The sequence below is a fragment of the Gymnogyps californianus genome, unplaced genomic scaffold (assembly GCF_018139145.2).
Source record: "Gymnogyps californianus isolate 813 unplaced genomic scaffold, ASM1813914v2 HiC_scaffold_231, whole genome shotgun sequence".
NCBI classification, from domain to species: domain Eukaryota; kingdom Metazoa; phylum Chordata; class Aves; order Accipitriformes; family Cathartidae; genus Gymnogyps; species Gymnogyps californianus.
In genome coordinates this window covers 298-18,329 of record NW_026114112.1, presented here as the reverse complement: position 1 = coordinate 18,329, position 18,032 = coordinate 298, and the positions used below count along the sequence as shown (strand labels likewise).

The following is an 18,032-nucleotide window of genomic DNA, read 5'->3' as shown; positions in this document are numbered from 1 at the left end:
TCCAGCTTTGGCTCAAATGCAAAACCTTCTGCCAGCTCTCCTGGGGGCAGCTCAGGAAAGCTGCCCACAGCACCTCGGGAAGCCAGCACACGGGGCTCGCTATCAGGGAGACAGCCTGGGCTCTTCAGGCTCTCCCATCTCCAGTAACAACGCAACAGCCCAAAGTTTCTCTCACTTTTATTTACATAATTGCACAGCCCGTTTCCCCATGACACCGGAACGTGGCGGGTCAGAATCACTGATTTCCCACATCCACGAGCTGAACGTCTCCTCTGGGAAGGAGGAGAAGACTCAAAGAGTCACTATTGAGTTTCGCAGGGGCACATGCAACAACTCCAATTATCGGCAACTACGATAAAAACAACGAAGCTGAGAGTGAAGCCATGGCTGCGCAGCAGCACCGGGCCGGGCCCCAACTGCCCCCAGCCAGGGACTTCTGGCTTTCACAGTTGCATATTTGGATCAACAGTGGGTTTCCTAACTGAAACACTGGCTCCAAAGTCCTTACTAGGGGAACGTGGTGTGGGAGTGCACATCCTTCGTTACCTGCCAGAACTAGATGAGTTGCAAGACCAAGCTCCTGGGAGGCAGCCAGGGCTGGAAAGGTTAAACTAAACCCACAAATTTTTCTTCACTGGGAATGTCCTGGTGACACAGGGTTTGTCGGGGAGGGGCTGAAGGAGGGGGTACCCAGGACAAGGCACAGAGCAGTGCTGCCACACTCACCGCCAAGGGAAGGGGTGTGCGGAGGGAGGCAGCGCCTGCGTGGGAGCTCCACTGCACAAGCTGATTTGAAGCAGGATGCTACTGCTGTGCAGGGACCGTAACTGCAGCTGGGCTGAAGAGGCCTCTCTGCACTGCAAGCCCCCAGGAGCACCGGGGACCGAGTCATCCCTGCACGACAGGGAAAAGGGAAGGTGCCCATGGGTACATGGCAGAAGGGAAGAGACAGGCAGGGAGGCTGGCAGAGAGAGGGAAGCAGAGATGCACAGCCTGGCTGTGGCAGAAGACATTCACCCCGTGATCAAATGAGACCCTCACGCTCAGAACAGAGCCTGGACCAGCCCACAGGGGCCCACAGCTGGGCAGACAGAAGCTGCTGCGAGAGATGCTGGGATATCACCGAGTTGCATGAGAACCCTGGGACAGGAGATGGAGAAGAAGAGCAGACACGGACCAGGCCCCAGGGCTGGAGCAATCCTGTTGGGAGAGACAGGACACTGGCCCCTGCTGCTCATACCACCAGCGACTTCCAGCCTAAGGTCAGGGAACACGTAAGGAAAAGCGTCCTGCTCTGCAGCTAGAGAGAAGGAGGAATGGCACACGGTGCTTTGAATTCAAGAAATTACAGGTCTCGATCTAGCAGGGCATTGGACTGATCCACTCGGGTTCAGCAAAGGAGCAGAGGGACATAGTGTGTGACCACCACCCCCCACTTTGTCCTAGTGTGATCCCTTACAAGTCACATCCATTGCCCTCTGAAGCCTCCCGCCCTCCTCCCCCATTTCCAGCCATCCCATGATGGGTCATGCAGAGGCATCGTCACCTACCATTTCCTGAACTTATTACGTGACAGTGGGACATGCAGTGGGATGCTTTTCCCACGTGATTCAACCCCCCAGGGAAGGATCACACATTTGGGGCAAAAGTCAGGAAGCTGGCTATAAGCGGACTTTTCCTCTCTATCATCTTCACTGTTCCAAGTACTGAAGACAATTTTGTCATTCACTGTACCCTGCCAGGACTATGGGATGTCCAATGAAATGGAACTAGCACCCATTTGAAATTCAGGCAAAGAGAATATTTATTCTGTGATTAAAACAACCTGGCACTGAGTTGAAAGCATAGCGCATCTTTATGTGCAGCATTCGAACAGAAGCAGTTGGGACATAGAGCACAAAGGAAGCTCTGCTTTCCCACACTCACCCCAAAACCAGGCAGTGGCAGCCCCAAACTATCACTGACCAGTTTAGGACATCTTCTCCCCCTGCCAAGTACCCAAGTAATTATTTCAGATCTAGAAACCTCAGGGTGTGTGAGAGTAATACTAGAGGAAGGAGCTGGATGGCTTCCCCCTGGGCAAGCAGATCTTTCCCTTGTAAAAGAAGGGTATGTGAAGCAGAGCCACAACCCTCCGCCTCTTTCTCTGAACGTACAGAAGCATTTACAAGGTGTTGCCAGCATATTTCACCCTGACGTCACCGATGGCCTTGACACCCCTGTCCAGGCTGTAAGCAGAAGGGGTCCTCAGGGACCCGAGGTTTGTGACCATCAGCTTCCTGGAGAAAGACTTGAATGAAGCATTCAGGGGACGATGGTGGACCCACAGCTCCTTTGTGGTGCAGAAGGAGGAACTTGCAGGAGGACTGCGCTGTATCCCCACATCTTTAATCGTGCAGTAAGTGACCTCAGGGCACAACTCTACTTCCTTGATGGTACAGAACGTGGGGCGCTGGCGGGGGCTTTTGAAGCTGCTGAGATGCATCGCAGGGCTTCCTGTCGACTCCCTCCACCTCAGCAGCGGATACTGCACCTCTTGGGTCTGCAGGGACTCGTGCCAGGAGGGCCGTCCCACCAGACACATCCACACCAGCCAGCCTGCTAGAGCCAGCACGGTCAGGACCAGCAGAGCCAAGGAGGCCAGGTAGAGCACCCAGTGCAACAGGCAGCAGTGCCTCAGCACCCACTGCCCCCGCTGCGGACCCTCCCCACCTGCCCGTGAGTGCAGCACAGGTACGACCAGTCCTGAGGTGGAGCATGGGCAGAGGGGGAGAGGTGCAGGTGGAAGGGAAGGTGCAGGCTGGGTGAAGCGTGTGGTGTTCAGGGAAGCTGGCTGTGTTAGGGCATGAGTGGAAAGCATGGTGGTGGAGACCGCCGGCGTGGTCGACGTCAGAGGAGGAGGTGAAGATCTGACAATGGAAGAGGCCTCTAGCGTGGCAGTAGAAGTCACTGCTGCGGAGGTGGTGTAAAACGTGCCAGTGGACACCATGAGAGCGGCATAGGTGTTGGTAGTGCCGGCGGCAAGGGTGGTTTGAGGACGGCTGCTGGTGCTGGGAGGTCTGGTGCTCATATTGGTTGGCAGTGAGGTGGTAGAGACAAGGGTGGTGGGTCTCTGCGGGGTGCTGGCGGGAGCAGCAATGAGAATGGCGGCAGTGCTGGGGGTCTGTGTGGGTGTGATGGTGGGACTGGCTGGCGCAGGAGTGGTGGTGCTGGGACCTGTGGTGCTTGCAGGCATCGCAAGCGAAGTGCTTGGGGCAAGGGTGGAGCTACAGGGGGTGCTGAGGGGAGGTCTTGTGGTAGTGAGGGGAGGCCAGGTAACAGCAAGGGGCATGGTGGTGTGCTCTTCCGGGAGGGATGGATGTGGGGGGAAGAAGGTGATCATGGTAGCTTTCTCCATCGTTTCTTCCCCATCGTTGTATTCGTACTCTTCCTCCTCATCCGCATCCCCCATGTTGCCGCAGTTGGGCTTGAAGTGGATGATGGGCTTCTGCCGATGCTCAGCGGGGCTGTGGCACACCACCTTCTCAGGGGCGACCTCCACCTTTGTCTTCTCCAGGCCCCGCTCGGGCTGATAGACACTGTCATCGTTCTGCCGGATCCAGGCCCGCAGGTAGCGCAGGTCGCAGTCGCAGTGCCAGGGGTTCTCAGTGAGGAAGACATACATGAAGAGGTGCCCCTCGGGGAAGAAGTCAGTGGGCAGGGTCCGCAGGCGGTTCCCTGAGAGCCAGAGGGTCTCCAGCTTTTGCAGATCCTGCAGCAGCTCCTTGGGGAGCTCCTCCAGGAGGTTGTCTGAGAGGTCCAAGTCCTTGAGTGCCGTCAGCCCCGCAAAGGCCTCCTGGGGCAGTGTCCGCAGCCGGTTCCCTCGCAGGTCCAGGTCCTGCAGCCGTGGCACGGTGCGGAAAGCCCCCGGGGCCAGTGTCGCCAGGCTGTTGTTGGCCACGGCCAGGCGGGTGAGCTCGGGCAGGCCCTGCAGGGCGGGCAGGGCCCCCAGCGCGTTGTGGGAGAGGATCAGCTCCTTCAGGGACAGCAGCAGGGGCCCAGTGTGCAGAGCCGCCAGCCCGTTGTTGGACAGGTCGAGGTCCTGCAGCTGGGGGAGGGGCAGGAAGGTGGCGGTGGAGAGGGATGCCAGGCGGTTGGCGTTGAGCAGCAGGATGCCTGTGTCCACAGGCAGGTCTGGGGGCACCGCGCTGAGAGCCTGCCCCGTGCAGTTCACCTCCAGGAGGTCCTTGACCTTGTTCATCTCCGACGGGCAGGGCTGGCCTGGGTCGGTAGTGCCGGCTGGGGGCAGCGGGGCCGGGAGGATGAGCAGGAGCAGGGCAGGGACCCGCATGGCCTGGAGGGGAGAGCTGAGAGGCATGGGCACAGGCAGGCACACACCTACACATCGCCTTTCTTCCCGCGCAAGCACTCTTCACAACAGAGCTGGCATCCCCCACCAGACCCTCTGGGAGCCCTCTGAGCCCCACAGCTCCTCCCTGGGAGGATGGAAGGGAGACATGAGTCCCACACCCATTGCCAGCACCCACCCCATCATCTCGTCCGTGGAGGGCAGCAGGCTCAGCAAGGAGACACCATCTCTGCCCTTTTGCTCACCTCATCCTCCTCCATGGGAGGGAGAACCCGATTCACACGCCTCCTCATGGCGGTGCCTCCTCTGCTGGGGTGGCATTGCTGCCCTCACCACTGCAAAGGCAGTGGCTCCGCGGTGTTCACGTCCCTGCACACCCACACCCATACCAGCCCAGACAAGCTGTGTGCTGGAAGAGGCTCCCTGACTATGCTCTTACCAGCTGAGCCCTCTGCTAGATTTGGGTTCACAAGGTAGGAGCATGAATCATGTAAAAAGAGCTTCCCATGCACAGACATGGCTACCTCGAGTGCCCGGCCCCTGATGGACACTGCTTCCCTGGGACTCACCCGTGGAGCCTCCAGCATTTGCTCTCCTGCTGCTTTGCCTCCCTCCTGCCCGAGGACCGGGTGCTGCTCTGGTGGCAGCGCCAGCGGCGGGGCTGCCCAGGCCCTCTATCAGCACACACAGCTGTGGGAGGGGAGCTGCGGCTTCCTGAGCACCCAAACCCATCTCCTGTCCTTCAGCACAGCCCTCGCTTTAACTGCGCTGCCACACCACCGTCTCCTTGGAGAAGTCTCAGCCAGAGACCAGCTCCATAATTTCTTGCTTCTACGCAGTAAAGGAGGGAGGGTTGCTCCAAGGAGGAGCCCTTGCATGCCTCCTGCCCCCTAAGCCGCACCCTTTTACATCCCGGGGAAAACGGTCCCTTGCACAAACGTCTGCCCCTTCCTCTGCTTCAAGGCAGCTTCTCAGCACGCTCTAGGCTTCAGTCCTTGAGGCACCTCACCCTGGGGACCGCAGCCTAGTTGGCATACCGGCGAGAAACAGTTTCTGCACATAACCTCAGCTAGTTGTTTGTGGTGTAGATGAGGGATCCTTTCTTTCTGGCTTGCCAGGAAAAATGGGGATGGCTCTTCTGGAGAGCTGAGGCAGCTTTAACATTTGTGGGAGAAGCCGCAGCACAGACCAGGCAAGGAGATTAGAGGCAGAGGAAGGAGCTCGGTTTTACAATTCCTCCTGCTGTCTGTTCCTGCAGCCGAGCTGTCTCCACTTCCTTGGCCCATAGGTCGCTGCAGAGCATCTTGGACTGCAGGGCTGGAGGTTCACCCAAAAGCTGCAAGGGGAGATGCTACAGAGGAGGGGAGATACTGATTGGTTTTCTACTGGTCTTCCGTTCTGTGGATTGTGGTGGGTCAACCCCAGCCAGCAGCTAAGCACCCACCAGCCGCTCGCCCACTGCCTCTATAGCAGGATGGCGGAGAGAACTGGAAAAGCAACAGCGAGAAAAAAACCTTTGTGGGTCAAGATAAAGACAGTTTAATGAGTGAAGGAAAGAGAGAGAGGAAAAAAAGTGATGCAAAAGCGTTCACTCACCACCTCCCACCAGCAGATCCATGCCCAGCCAGTCCTCGAGCAATGGTACCTTGGAAAAACTTCCTCCCCTCCCCAAGTTTTATTGCTGATCATGATGCTACATGGAATGGAATATCCCTCTGGTCCACTGGGGTCAGCTGTCCCTCCTGTGTCCTCTCCCGGCCTCTCTCTCACCCCCAGCCCACTCACTGCAGGGGCATTTTGGTTCAGCTTGTAGTAAGAGGGCTGGAGGCAGCAGCAGAGGCAGAACTTGGGGGGCTGTTTTTTGGCTCTGCATCAGCGATTTCCAACAGAAAGCAGGCGGTAGGAAGGGAGAGAGCAAATGTAACCCTGGCCTTCTCATAGGATCCCAGGGATTAAGCCTGCATGTGGTTTCCTCTCCTCCACAGCACTACTCTTACCCTCACCCTGGGCCTACAGCATCCCCCACACCACCACCAGTTGGTCTTCCATGCCACGGCCCCACGTTCCCAACCCACAGCCCTTATCATTGCTTCTGCCTCTCTGTCTCCCTTTTCCAGGTAGATGAACGGACTAGGACACCTTTAATCTTCAAAAGGTCCTTCACCCCACCTGCTTCTCTCCCTGAAGGAGAAGGAGCAGAAGACCCAAGCAGTCCACTGTGACAAGTCTTGCTGAAGGGGAAGGGGCACGCTGTACCGGAGGAAAGGGGTGCACAGGTCAGGAGTCATCTGCAGGCACACTCTTCCCATGGCTGGTTACGAGTAGTGAGGAGGAGGCCAGGAGAGATCCTGGGGTCCTGACATCCAGGTGGGGAGAGCAAAGGAGCGGGGAAGGTGTCTCCTTGCTGAACCTGCTTCCCTCAGGTGAAGGCAAGAGGGAGATGAGGGTTACGTCAGCCATCCTACTAGCGACGATGCTTTTGCCCCACATTTGCAGTCCACTCTCTCATTCCTGTCCTAGGTTCACCTTTTTGTCCAGTCCATCAGCTTCCTCCCCTGCTCCAGAGCCTGTTCCCACACCCCGGGGGTCGATCTCCCATGAGGTTGTTGCCCCAACCTTGATTTCACCTGCAGACTGTTTCGAGTGGGTGTTTGGAGGGAACAAGGTGATCCAGGCTGTTTCCCACTTCCTTTAGCACCTCACCAACACCGTATGTGACCCTGGGAAATAGGAAGGAGATCATGAGGTGATGGTGCCCGAGGATCATAGAAACGTGCAACTGGCTCGAGGAGCACGGTGCTCCTTCTCCGGTGCAGAAAGCTGGGTCTGTATCTTCACCTTCCCACCAGCCTTCTTTAGGGACATGAATGTCTAACCACTCTTCAGAGCCCTGGCAGCAGGGGCCACCCTCATGCTGCCTGGCCCTGTAGGCTTGTGACACTGTTCACAGGGGGCTTTGGAACGCTCTGTCACTGGGTCCTTCGACAAGCCCCTCAGCTACTGCAGGCCCCACAGCTGGTTTGGCATCTGCTGCATCGTGTGGGCTTGTGCATGGCAAGGAACAAAGCTGAGACATGACCACCAGCCTCTGGGAGCATTACTCCTAGGGGCTGGGCAGAAAGAAAGGTGAAAGCCCTAATAGCATCTCTGAGCTCTTTCCTTCGGGCTCCTCCATGGTGGGAGGATGGAGCTGCCCTGGGCTGAGCTTGAACAGACCTACCCTGGCACACACACAAGTGCATCCTCTTTCATTTCTGAGAAGCCCGTGAATTCAGTAGTAATGGTGAAGCCTTCCCTTGGGAAGGTCCATGCTTGCGGGACATCAGTTGAATGGAGAATCTGGTGCAAAAGCATGTCTGGCCTCAGAGGAAGCACATACTTCTATCCTCCCCTTGCAGGTGGCAGTTTCCACTACAGCAAAATAATCTGGAGTTGCCCGAAAACATGCCTCAAGAGGAGATGCCCGTCTTCATATGAATTTTTGGGTTCTCCAGCTTCATTTCAGCCCACATGGGACATCCTGAGCCTGCTCCAGGCTCCTCGGCACTGTAAGCAAAAGCAGCTTTTCCTTCCCCAGAATGAGCGACCAAAGGTGGGATCCATCTCGCAGTGTAGATGTGAGCTCGTCACCCGGGCTTGTGCTGCAGGCAGGCGTGGGGACAAGCAGAGCCACGGACCGATCCCACTGACATGCCTTCGTTGTCTCCTGCGGGATGCAGCGAGCCGTTTTCTGAAAAGGGCCTGCAGCTCCCCACAGGCTGAAAGGAGGTGGAGACAACGCCTCAGACACAGACGTTTGCTGCTGACACACTGTCATGGTTTAACCCCAGCCAGCAACTCAGCACCACGCAGCCGCTTCCCCCTCCCCCCTCCCAGTGGGGTGGGGAGGAAGAGGGAAAAAAAAAGTAAAACTGTTGAGATAAGAACAGTTTAATAACTAAAGTAAAACAAAATACACTACGAACTAATAATAATAATAATAAAATAATAATAAGAGTTGTAATGGAACGGAATATAATAAAAAACAGGAAATAACACCCAAGAAAAGGCAAGGATGCACAATGCAATTGCTCACCACCCGCTGACCGATGCCTGAGCAGCGATCTGCCCCTCCCGGCCAACTCCCCTGTTTATATACTGGGCATGACGTTCTATGGTATGGAATAGCCCTTTGGCTAGTTGGGGTCAGCTGCCCGGCTATGCTCCCTCCCAGCTTCTTGCACACCTGCTTGCTGGCAGAGCATGGGAAACTGAAAATCCTTAACTTGGGATAAGCGCTACTTAGCAACAACTAAACCGTCAGTGTGTTACCAACAGTGTTCTCACCCTAAATCCAAAACACAGCACTGTACCAGCTACTAAGAAGAAAATTAACTCTATCATCTCAGCTGAAACCAGGACACACACATACAGACAAATCCCGCTGAAGTAACTTCATTCTGTACATTTAAAAAGCGATCCCTGTTGTGGGAGTGTCTTTTCAGTGGAAGTGTTGTTCAACAGGTGGAGAGCAAGGATGAAAGGCAACAGTCACGAGTTAAAGTTGGGGAAACTCTGACCAAACATAAAGGGTTAATTCTTCCCCTTGAGAGAGGTGCAGAACCAGGACAGAGGTACAGAGAGGTAACGAGATCTCCACCCTTGCAGATCCTACACAATTCAGCTGCACAAGGTCCAAAGACACCTAAGGCAGCTTTGAGGTTAGCCCTGCTGTGAGCAGGTGGTTGCAACAGAAACCTCCACAAGTTCCTTCCAACCTAAATCCTTCTGTGAGTCTGAACTCCCGAGGTCCCCTAAAAAAGCCTTCTCTTACTCCCTCCTCTTCATCAGGGCCACGTTTTGAGCCACGTCCCAGGACCCAGCCAGAACCAAGGGTAGACTTTTACCCCCTCGAATGACACCAGTGGAAACGTGAAGATGGGAATCTCCTCGTCAACACTGAAAAATGCCACCCGTCCCTCTCCATAATCCAGAGAGACCCGGATCCGCTTGGAAGTCTGGATTTCAGGAAGGACAGTGCGATTAGGGGACGTGAAAGCTTGGAATTGCCCTGCCCACTGCCCCACTGCCCAGATGCCCGCCTCCGGTTTAAACTCAATATCGTCCTTCCTTTTCACATCTTCTCTAGAGACGCCCACAGTCCATCCTCCAGCATCCACCACCTCCACCTCCCAGTAGTATCTCCCTGAGGTGAAGCCATCACAGCCCAGCACGCAGCGCCACAGGTTAAATCTCTCAGGGATGTCGAGGACGTTCTGCCGCATGTCTTCTCGTCTCACACTTTTGCAGTCGCCAGACAGGACAAGGTCACTGTGGGCTGTGTCTGAATCCAGAACCACCTTCACTGCAGGAGAGATGGAGTCAACACATCAGGGCAGAGCTCACCCCAGGAGAGATCTTTGCTGGGGCTGCATAAGGAAGAAGAAAAAGGGTGCAAGTGGTAGCTGGCAGACTGTGGCATGGGAAGCTGCACAAAGTAACAATATTAGTGCAAGGAACCCAAAATGAAGCAGAGAGATGACATCGAGCAGAGAGGGAGGAGGATCGTCAGCAGACCCCCAGGCTGAAGAAGTCCCCATGTCTCTAAAATGTGACCAGCACTGCTCACTGAGGACCAGGACTCTCCAGATTTGTCTGAAACTGGGGCATGCACCAAATGAACAACGGGTCTGAGTACTACGCTTCCTCCTGTAAAGTGAGGGTTGGCAGAAGCATCCCTGGTCCCACCAGCATCACTGCGGGAGGGGAACTACCAGGAAGGGAGATTAAAGCAGGGAAGATGATTCAGCAGCCTGAAAGACTAAACTTTAATTACCTTCTTTTATAGGCGCTGCATATCTTCTCCATGCTTTAAAAAACATAAAAAAACCACAGATGAGAGGTAATCTGAACACACGTGTACCGGATTAGCTCATTATATTTGTGAAAGTCATCTCACAGCATGTAGCTTCAAAACGTCAATGTCCAGCTACATGAAAGGGCTCCATCCATTTTCTACAAATATAATCACGCTGCCTGTCCCGATTCAGACATATATTTATAGTCTGTTTGTACTTTCTTCGAAAACTGAAAGAATTTTCTTCTTCGTATAGAAGGATTACAGACAGTAGCTTGAAAACTCATAAAGAGCAAAGGAAAATAACATTTCTGAAATGCGCTCAGTATTTGCTACCTCTTCTGTTCCCAAAAGGAAAATCAAAACGCGGGCATATGTGCAAAACCCAGATGAGAAAATGGCCCAACTGAAAAGTCTCCCATGTAGGAAGGAGAACGATACTCACCCAGTTCTTCAGCTTGCTTCTCTGAAAAAGAAGATAAATCAGCACCAATGGGTTGTGGGATATTGATTTGGGTATAACCTCTCCCGTAACCGCGGGTTTCTGCTAAGACTCGGCAATGCAAAGCCCGCTCCCACCCCCAGCCTGGAGCTCTGCTCTGCAGGTGATGGTGCAGGTTGTCCTGCCCCAGTCTGGGGCAGGAAAAGGGCTCTGGGAGGTCCCTCGCCTACAAGGCGACCTGTCGCAGGGCACTCTCACCCTGCCTGCGCCACCGCTGCAGTCATCCATCCCCAACCCCAGACACCATCTTCAATGATCTTTAATTTTTTGATTCTCAAATTCACTCTCTCCTTTCCCCCTTATCCCCCAACCACTCTTTCGTTCACTTCACACTTTAAAAGTGTAAATGAAAAAAAGACCGCCACCCTATACAGACTCTGTAAAAAATCCTTTGTAAGGAAGAGAAGGAGACTCACCAATTTCTGCATCACGGTCCCCTGAACAACAAACAGAAACACACACGAGTTACTATTTGACACAGTCCCTTCCCTGGGACCCCAGCTAAAGGACCACAGAGGTGAGGAGAGGCTGTGATGAAGGGGGCAGATGCGCTGATTTGCACTCTGATTGCAAGGATGCTCATGATTCCCGAGTGAGCTGACCTGTATTTATTTTCCCCATCATTTATTTCCCCCTGCACTGGCACCAATTTAGCAAGAGCTCATTTTTAATAGCCAAAGGACTATTCCTTGGCAATTCTATGAGCTACAAGCAAGCAAGCAAACAAACAAATAAAACATGTGCCCTTTTCAAGTGTTTTTGTTGGTTTTAATCTCTTGGTAACCAAGCTACTTTTTTATAAGAAAATTCTCAACAGCTTAGGTTTCCATAATCTTCCCCTAAAACCCAATAACTTTTCAGCACTATTTCACTACTTAAATTAAAATGAAAGTGACAGCCACTCAGGGAAAAAATCCTAACGACTTTACAGAGTGAATTTTCACACTATTAGGGGCTCAGGGGAGGGGGAAGTAAAGTATCTGCCTAAAAAGAACATTTGGACAGAATGAGAGGATGAATAAAAAAGTCTGAAAGTTTTCACAGAGGATTTCACCAGGAAGATGGGGAGCGAGACTTACGCAGTGCTGCCTCGTGCGTCGCTGAAAAGAAAACCAGAACAGAGCGTCACCACCAAAGCCGATTCCTTTTGCCCCGATACACTTGGTGGGGTGCGGAGGAGGCGGAAATTGCTCACGATGGAAAAGCTTCAACCCAGGAGCAACTCAAGACCTTTCTTCTCAAGACATTTGGCGATCTTGCCCACCCTCCCTGAACCCACCTTGGGCAGAGGCCAGCGCTGCGTTGCTGGAGATCCGAGCAAGGGCTCCAGCTCCAGGGCAGCGGTGAAGGGGCAGGTTTGCATCAACAAGGGAGGAGCATGGGGTTAAATTTCACCTTCGGTGCTACCTAACCATCCTGCCCCTGTGTTTTTTTAGTGCTGAGACAAAGCTGAGGCCCCTGCAAAATGAAATGTGCTACCCCGAAGCTTCCTCCAGCTTTGGAAAGAACCTTGAGAGCCCTTTGAAAAGCAAAAAGTTCACTGTTGCTACAACATCTGTTCACGCTTTCTTTGGTTCTGCAATGCTTTTCCTTAAAATTACAACATCATCTCATAATTTCATAAATTAATTTCACAATTTTCTATAGCCGCTCGCCAAACCATTTCCCTCCCCCACATCCCCCAGAAATTCTTCCGTTTGAGGGAATTCTCCAATTTCTGGAAAATGGAAAGTAAAGCTTACCTATTTTTTTCTCATGCGTTCCTGCGAAGGAAAGAAAGAAATGTAAGTAATTTTTAAAAACATCCCTTCCAAAGAGCACTGATTAAACCACAGCAGGAGTCACAGCCACTTGCAAGGCAGAAAGGCCGTGGGGTCTGGAAGTGCTGCGGTGCCTGCACGACCCACCGGCTCCGTCTCCTTTTGGTCAGAAATACAGGATTTCAGTTTCCTTCATTCCTCCGTATTAGTTACCCCCAGAGGGGTCTTTCAGAAGGAAAGGAAGCCCTGCCAGGCCCCCAAAAGTGCCAGGGTTTTTTTGCAGGGCGAGGCAAATTATTGCTCCATTTCTGCGGGCAGAATGCACCCTCAGCCGGGGCAGAGGAACGGCTGGCTCGCGCTGCTTTAAGGCCCACTTCCTTCTTTGCTAGCCTTTGTGTTGGAGAAACACCTTTTCTTTGCTTGCCAGAAATTAAATCCCTGGGTCTTTAAGTTCCCTGGCACCGTACGTGTGTCCGAGACACCGAGACAAGACTCCGGCACCATCGGGGCATTTCTCAAACTCACTCGTCCATCAAAAGCAGAGGCAGCCGAATAGGACAGCCGCCCAGCCCCCTTCCCCAAACACCGCGCCAGGATGATACCTTTAATTTTCAATAGATAGGCAGCGATAATGAGGAGAGCGACCACAGCAGCCAGGACCACGCCCAGGGCGATCATCCAAGGATGGGCGTTTTGGAAAAAGGGATCTGAAAAATAAAATCCCCAAAGGGGCTGGGTTACTCTGCAAGTAACCTAAGCAAGCAACAGGAAGCGGATTATTTCTATTTATTTCATACAAGCTCCTCCCAAGCAGGCCTGAATCCCATCGAGAGTGAAAATCAGCTCCTGACGGGACTCCACAAACCAACAAAAAACAGTATTTAAAAAAAAAAAATCCATTTTGGCAATTCAGCACTTGTCCGAGGCTGATGACATTTTGTCTGCATACATTGTGGGGGATTTTTAAAGCGAAAATGGATTTCTAACCAAATTATTTCTAGTTAAAGCATGCTTTCTTCTCCTTTGGAAAAAAAAATTGTATTTCATTAGGCAACATAGGATCAGAAACAGGGTAACAAATACAGCAACACCCCAGTGCAGAGCAGTATCACCAGGAGAAAGGTACGGGCCGCCCCGGGAAATAAAGTCTCCCAAAATTGTTCATTCCCAAAGTAAAAAAGGAACAGGATGCAGCTGAAAAGGATGTGACACTGTGGTGCGGTTTGGTGTATGTTCAGTCCAGTTCACCACTGCACCTCTGTTCTGATATATTCCCCGCCCCAAATCAACCTTGCAGTAAAAAAGGAGCTTTTCTGTGTGACAAGGAAAAAATAAAAATATATTCAATACATGCAGATGCTAAAATGAGACACAATGATTTATTTCTCATACCAAACCAGGAGAACAGGATTTCACAGCAGGTGAGACTAAGGGCACGGGTTGGTTTCTCCTTTTTTGTTTGGTTCCAGTGTTGTGAATGTTTGTGTTTAATCCAGGTGTCTATAGAAACTCTGCTACAATGACGGTTGTCTTTTTCCCCCCCTAACCCCACACTTCAAGACGGAACTGGTGAATTTTGGCAGCACACCTGCACAAACGCTGCCGAAAGCCGCAGCTGTTTGCACACGCAGCGTGCAAAATACACTTGATGCACCGAACACACAGCCTGCAAGGTGCACCTGAGATTTTCTGCCGGCGGCGCTTTCTGAGCACAGCTCCATCGGAAAGGTTAACAGGGCGATGCCCTCGTCCTCTGCTCACCTGATACGTAAAAAGCTGACGTCCGTTCTTGGCTGCGCAGGGCATGTTGGACCGAGCAGGAGAGTTTCTCGTTCACGCCCCTGGTGAGGATTATGCTGCTTTCCACTGCAAAGAGTCCGCTCGCGTCCTGGGTCACTTTTTTGGAGAGGGATGGGAAATGCCGCCCGTGGGGATCTTGCCACAGCACCTGGGGCTGCGGGTACCAGCCGGCCGAGTGACAGGCCACCCGGATCCCCCGTCCTGGTAGTGCTCCAGCGTGATGAGCGGGGCAGAGCCGGTGGCTGCGGGAAAAGAGAGACCCCCAGGTGATGCTGCGAGATGCCGGATATCGGGGGAATAAGGTGGCCTGGCTGTTCCTCTCCCTGACAAGAAGGGCTAAACTTCAACATAGACAAATCCTAGGTTTTTTTAAAAGACAAGTGTCACCTGGAGTCAGGACGTTTCTTGCAGTCTTTTTCACATAACTCAAAGATCTGCTCTAGAGGCTACTACTGCAGCAAAATAATCTGCAGGCCTGGATATTAAAATATAAAAGCACGAACCAAGACATTCTTACTTTATTACCCAATGCCAAATTTTTTTCTTACACCCACTTATATGAAGAAAACAATATCAAGAACACTTCGGAAGTAGGTAGCATGTCTCACAAGCTCCTTACGGCCGCCCAGTAGGCAGTTTTACCTCTCTGAGACATTCTTGGTATTTTCAACCATGGGACTTACTTAATAAAACCCTATTTCCAAAGCATCCACCGGAAATTGCTTCTGGGAAGAAGGACAGGGAAGAAGAGCGCTGGCTACGAGCAAGTAAATTAGAGGTGCCAGGGAGACGGACTACAGACCTGTCACCTTCAGCTCCACCACAGCCTCATCATAACTTGAGTCATGGCGAACAAAGCAGGTGTAATTCCCTCCATCAGACAGTTGGACATGCAAAATTTTCAAGTCCACACTGCCCTTGGCGAGGCCGTCCTTCCACAGCTCGGTGCGCCCTGGTATTGATGCATCTGCTCCCCGTACTGGTCCTGGCCGTCCTTGTAGCGATGCACAAAGGGCGAGAATTGTTCCCGAAACCAGATCACCTCCATGTCCTGTGTGCTCCGCTCTGGGAGAAGCGGCAGGGCAACACCACGTCCTTGCCCATGGCCACGGTGATGGGGCCGGGGGGTCCCATCACAGTGAGCGGAGCTGGGAGAAACCCCCGGAGGAAGAAGAAATAACCATGAGTTTGCTGTGGCGACTGAGCTCGGAAAACCAGCGGATGCTGCTCCGCACGGTTCGCGTGCTGCCGTGCCGTGCCATCGCGTTGGCAGCGTAACCCTGCCAGGGGAGACGAGGCATTGAGGGGAGGGCTGGGAGAGGGACCCCTGCCATGCAGCACGCTGAGCAGGCTGGGGCCGGGCCACCACCCGTTCCTCTGCTTCCCTGTCCTGCGCTAGCGGGAAAGTTCTTCAAATCCCTAAAAGACGGTTTGTTCTCAAGGGGACAAGTGCTGCCCATGCTGCTCAGGGTGGGGAGAAAGCAGGATAAGGAACGAAGGAAGCGGCTGGAAGGTTTCTGGGTGGTTGGCCGGAGAAAGCAGACAACTTGGGTACAAATAAAACTCAAATTTCCTCAGCTATTCGCACCTATTACAAGAGAAAATAAAAACATCTCAGGTGCTCTGGGCATCTTTGCAAATTAAAAAAAAAGGCTTATTAATAAGCTGGCCACTCCACTCACAGAGAAAGTGGTTTCTGGTTGAAGGAAAACAAAAGCAAATCAACTTTTTTTGGCAAGGTAACTTTTGAGTCAACTGTTGTGCTGCATCCTTTTGCCAGGGCGGCCTTGAAGAAGCTGCTTCAGGTCAGCAATCTAACAGAAAAAAAAGAGCCCAGAATATTTTCTAAAACATTTTTGTTGTTCTTTTTTCCCTTTATTGAATTGGTTCTGCAAAGGGTCCAGCACACCCTGGACACAGCCCAGTAAAGCAATGACATGCTGGGACTGTGCTGGGAACGGGGAAAGCAGGGAGGGAAATGGCAGCAAACTATAATCAACTCATCGGCATCATCTAATCTCCGCCTGAGTTCAGCGAGGTTGTGCGAATGCCTGCGCTGACACGGCCGGAGGTAATAAACCAGGATCCAGAAGGATGCTGGCGCTCTCAGAAGCGGACAAGGTTTATGGCAAAGGGTCTCATCCTGCTCTGGGCTCTGCCATTCACGGGGAGTTGCTGCACTGGAAGCCGGGAAAATATTCAGGCTGGAAGCAATGCCACAGGGATCAGCAAGAACCAGGGGGATCCCTACCTGACTGCAGCTTGTGAACTTGGAGAACTAAACCATAAATGATAAAAGCCGGCAGAGAGCAGCGGAGGTGGAAACCGGAGAGCATCCTCTTCGCTGGAGCACAACCTGGAGACGAGGAAGGAGAGGGAAAGGGCAAAAGGGAGAAGAAACAAGGGAATACAAAAAAAAGCAGAATTCACTTTTAAAGGGGTTTATTGCTGATTGCAGCCTCTTTTTATGATGTCTAGGGAAGAGCCTCAGGTGCTGAAGGTTGAAATCGGTTTTCCATCATCAGCCTGAATTTGCTTGGTGCTTTACATACAAACTACCCGACTGGTATAAAAAGTTGTAGGAATTTCCCATGGGGAAACAAAGGACAAGCTGCAACATCTCCTCTAATTCCATGAAAAAGTGGCAGTTGTTTTAATATGGAGCCTTTGCTTTTCTTATCCAGCCGTAAGAAAGAGACGGAAAGGTGCAGGACGAGAAGGAGAAACCCAGACCAAATGCACGTGGAGCTGGGCTGCGCGCTTCTCCTGCGGGACAAACTCGGGACTCGGTAGCACATCCCCTGCCACCGCAGCGAGGGCAGGGGTCTCAGACCAGGGAAAGCACAAGAACCAAAACACTAATTCAACACCCGGCCAAGATGGGACCTGGCCCTGCTCTGAACCCCCCCTAAAAGCCTCTTATCACTCTCTGACGTAGTCCTGGCTTTGTTCACGAGAGGTGAAATCCATGACCCATTTTGGCAGATGGCAGAAAGTGATTTCAACCTGCAGCTTTCCGAGAGACGACACGTACCTGGAGGCCCCAAGCTCCTTCCTGGGCTCTGGGCTGGGGCAGGAGCTACTCAGCCGTCACCCGGTGCGTCCAGAGGGGTCATCCCGATTCGAGCTAAGCTTTTCCCTGTCCAAGAAACAAATAAAAACGTCACTCTGCGTCCCAGCCTGCTATCAGTTTCCTCTGCGCTGCCTCCGCTCAAAAATGAAAGTTGCTGAGTGACTTAGGGTTTTTTGGCAATGCTTTTGTCTGGAAATGCTCTTCTGGCAACATCCACAGGCACGCCCCTGCTGCAGACACCCTCCACGGCTGCGTATCGCAGCCTCCTCCCACGGCTCTCCCCGGACTTGGGAGGGGATGGATACTGGCAGCAGTTTGCACGTCCCCGGCGAAAAGCCCACAGGCAGTGGGAAGGAGGGAGGTGACGGAGCCAGGATTTGCACCCAGAGGCGGTGCCGGGGTGGGAGCAAGCCAGCACTAGCTTAAAATTGCTTAAAAGCAATTCCCGCCCCGGTCAAGAGGTGAGGCGTCGAGGACGGTTTGTTCCGGGAAAGCTGCTGCCCTGAGATGTGTCACGAAGGCAGCCCCAGCGGGTGCTCAGCCCAGCCGGGTCCCGCACCCTCCGTCCCAGCAAGGAGCGTGGGCACACGTGGGAGGTGAGAGCATCTGCGCAGGTAAAGGCACCTGATCAGAGACCCTGCCAAAGGATGACAAGGAGAAGAGGGAGGCGATAAAGGAAGCACACAGAGACACAGACCTGGCCAACAAGTGAC

General features: G+C 52.9%; 1 protein-coding gene and 1 pseudogene across 1 annotated transcript; both read right to left on the bottom strand.

Moving 5' to 3' along the window:
* Positions 1-1,497: 1,497 nt before the first annotated feature.
* On the bottom strand, positions 1,498-5,071 carry LOC127028164 (platelet glycoprotein Ib alpha chain-like). The gene is made up of 2 exons (XM_050913935.1): positions 4,918-5,071; positions 1,498-4,333 (listed from the first exon to the last, which is right to left on the bottom strand). Exons 1-2 carry the CDS (start codon positions 4,933-4,935, stop codon positions 2,165-2,167), a joined length of 2,187 nt encoding a protein of 728 aa, XP_050769892.1. The 5' UTR covers positions 4,936-5,071; the 3' UTR covers positions 1,498-2,164.
* Positions 5,072-8,546: 3,475 nt separating this feature from the next.
* On the bottom strand, positions 8,547-17,433 carry LOC127028167 (butyrophilin subfamily 1 member A1-like; annotated as a pseudogene).
* Between the last annotated feature and the right edge of the window lie 599 nt (positions 17,434-18,032).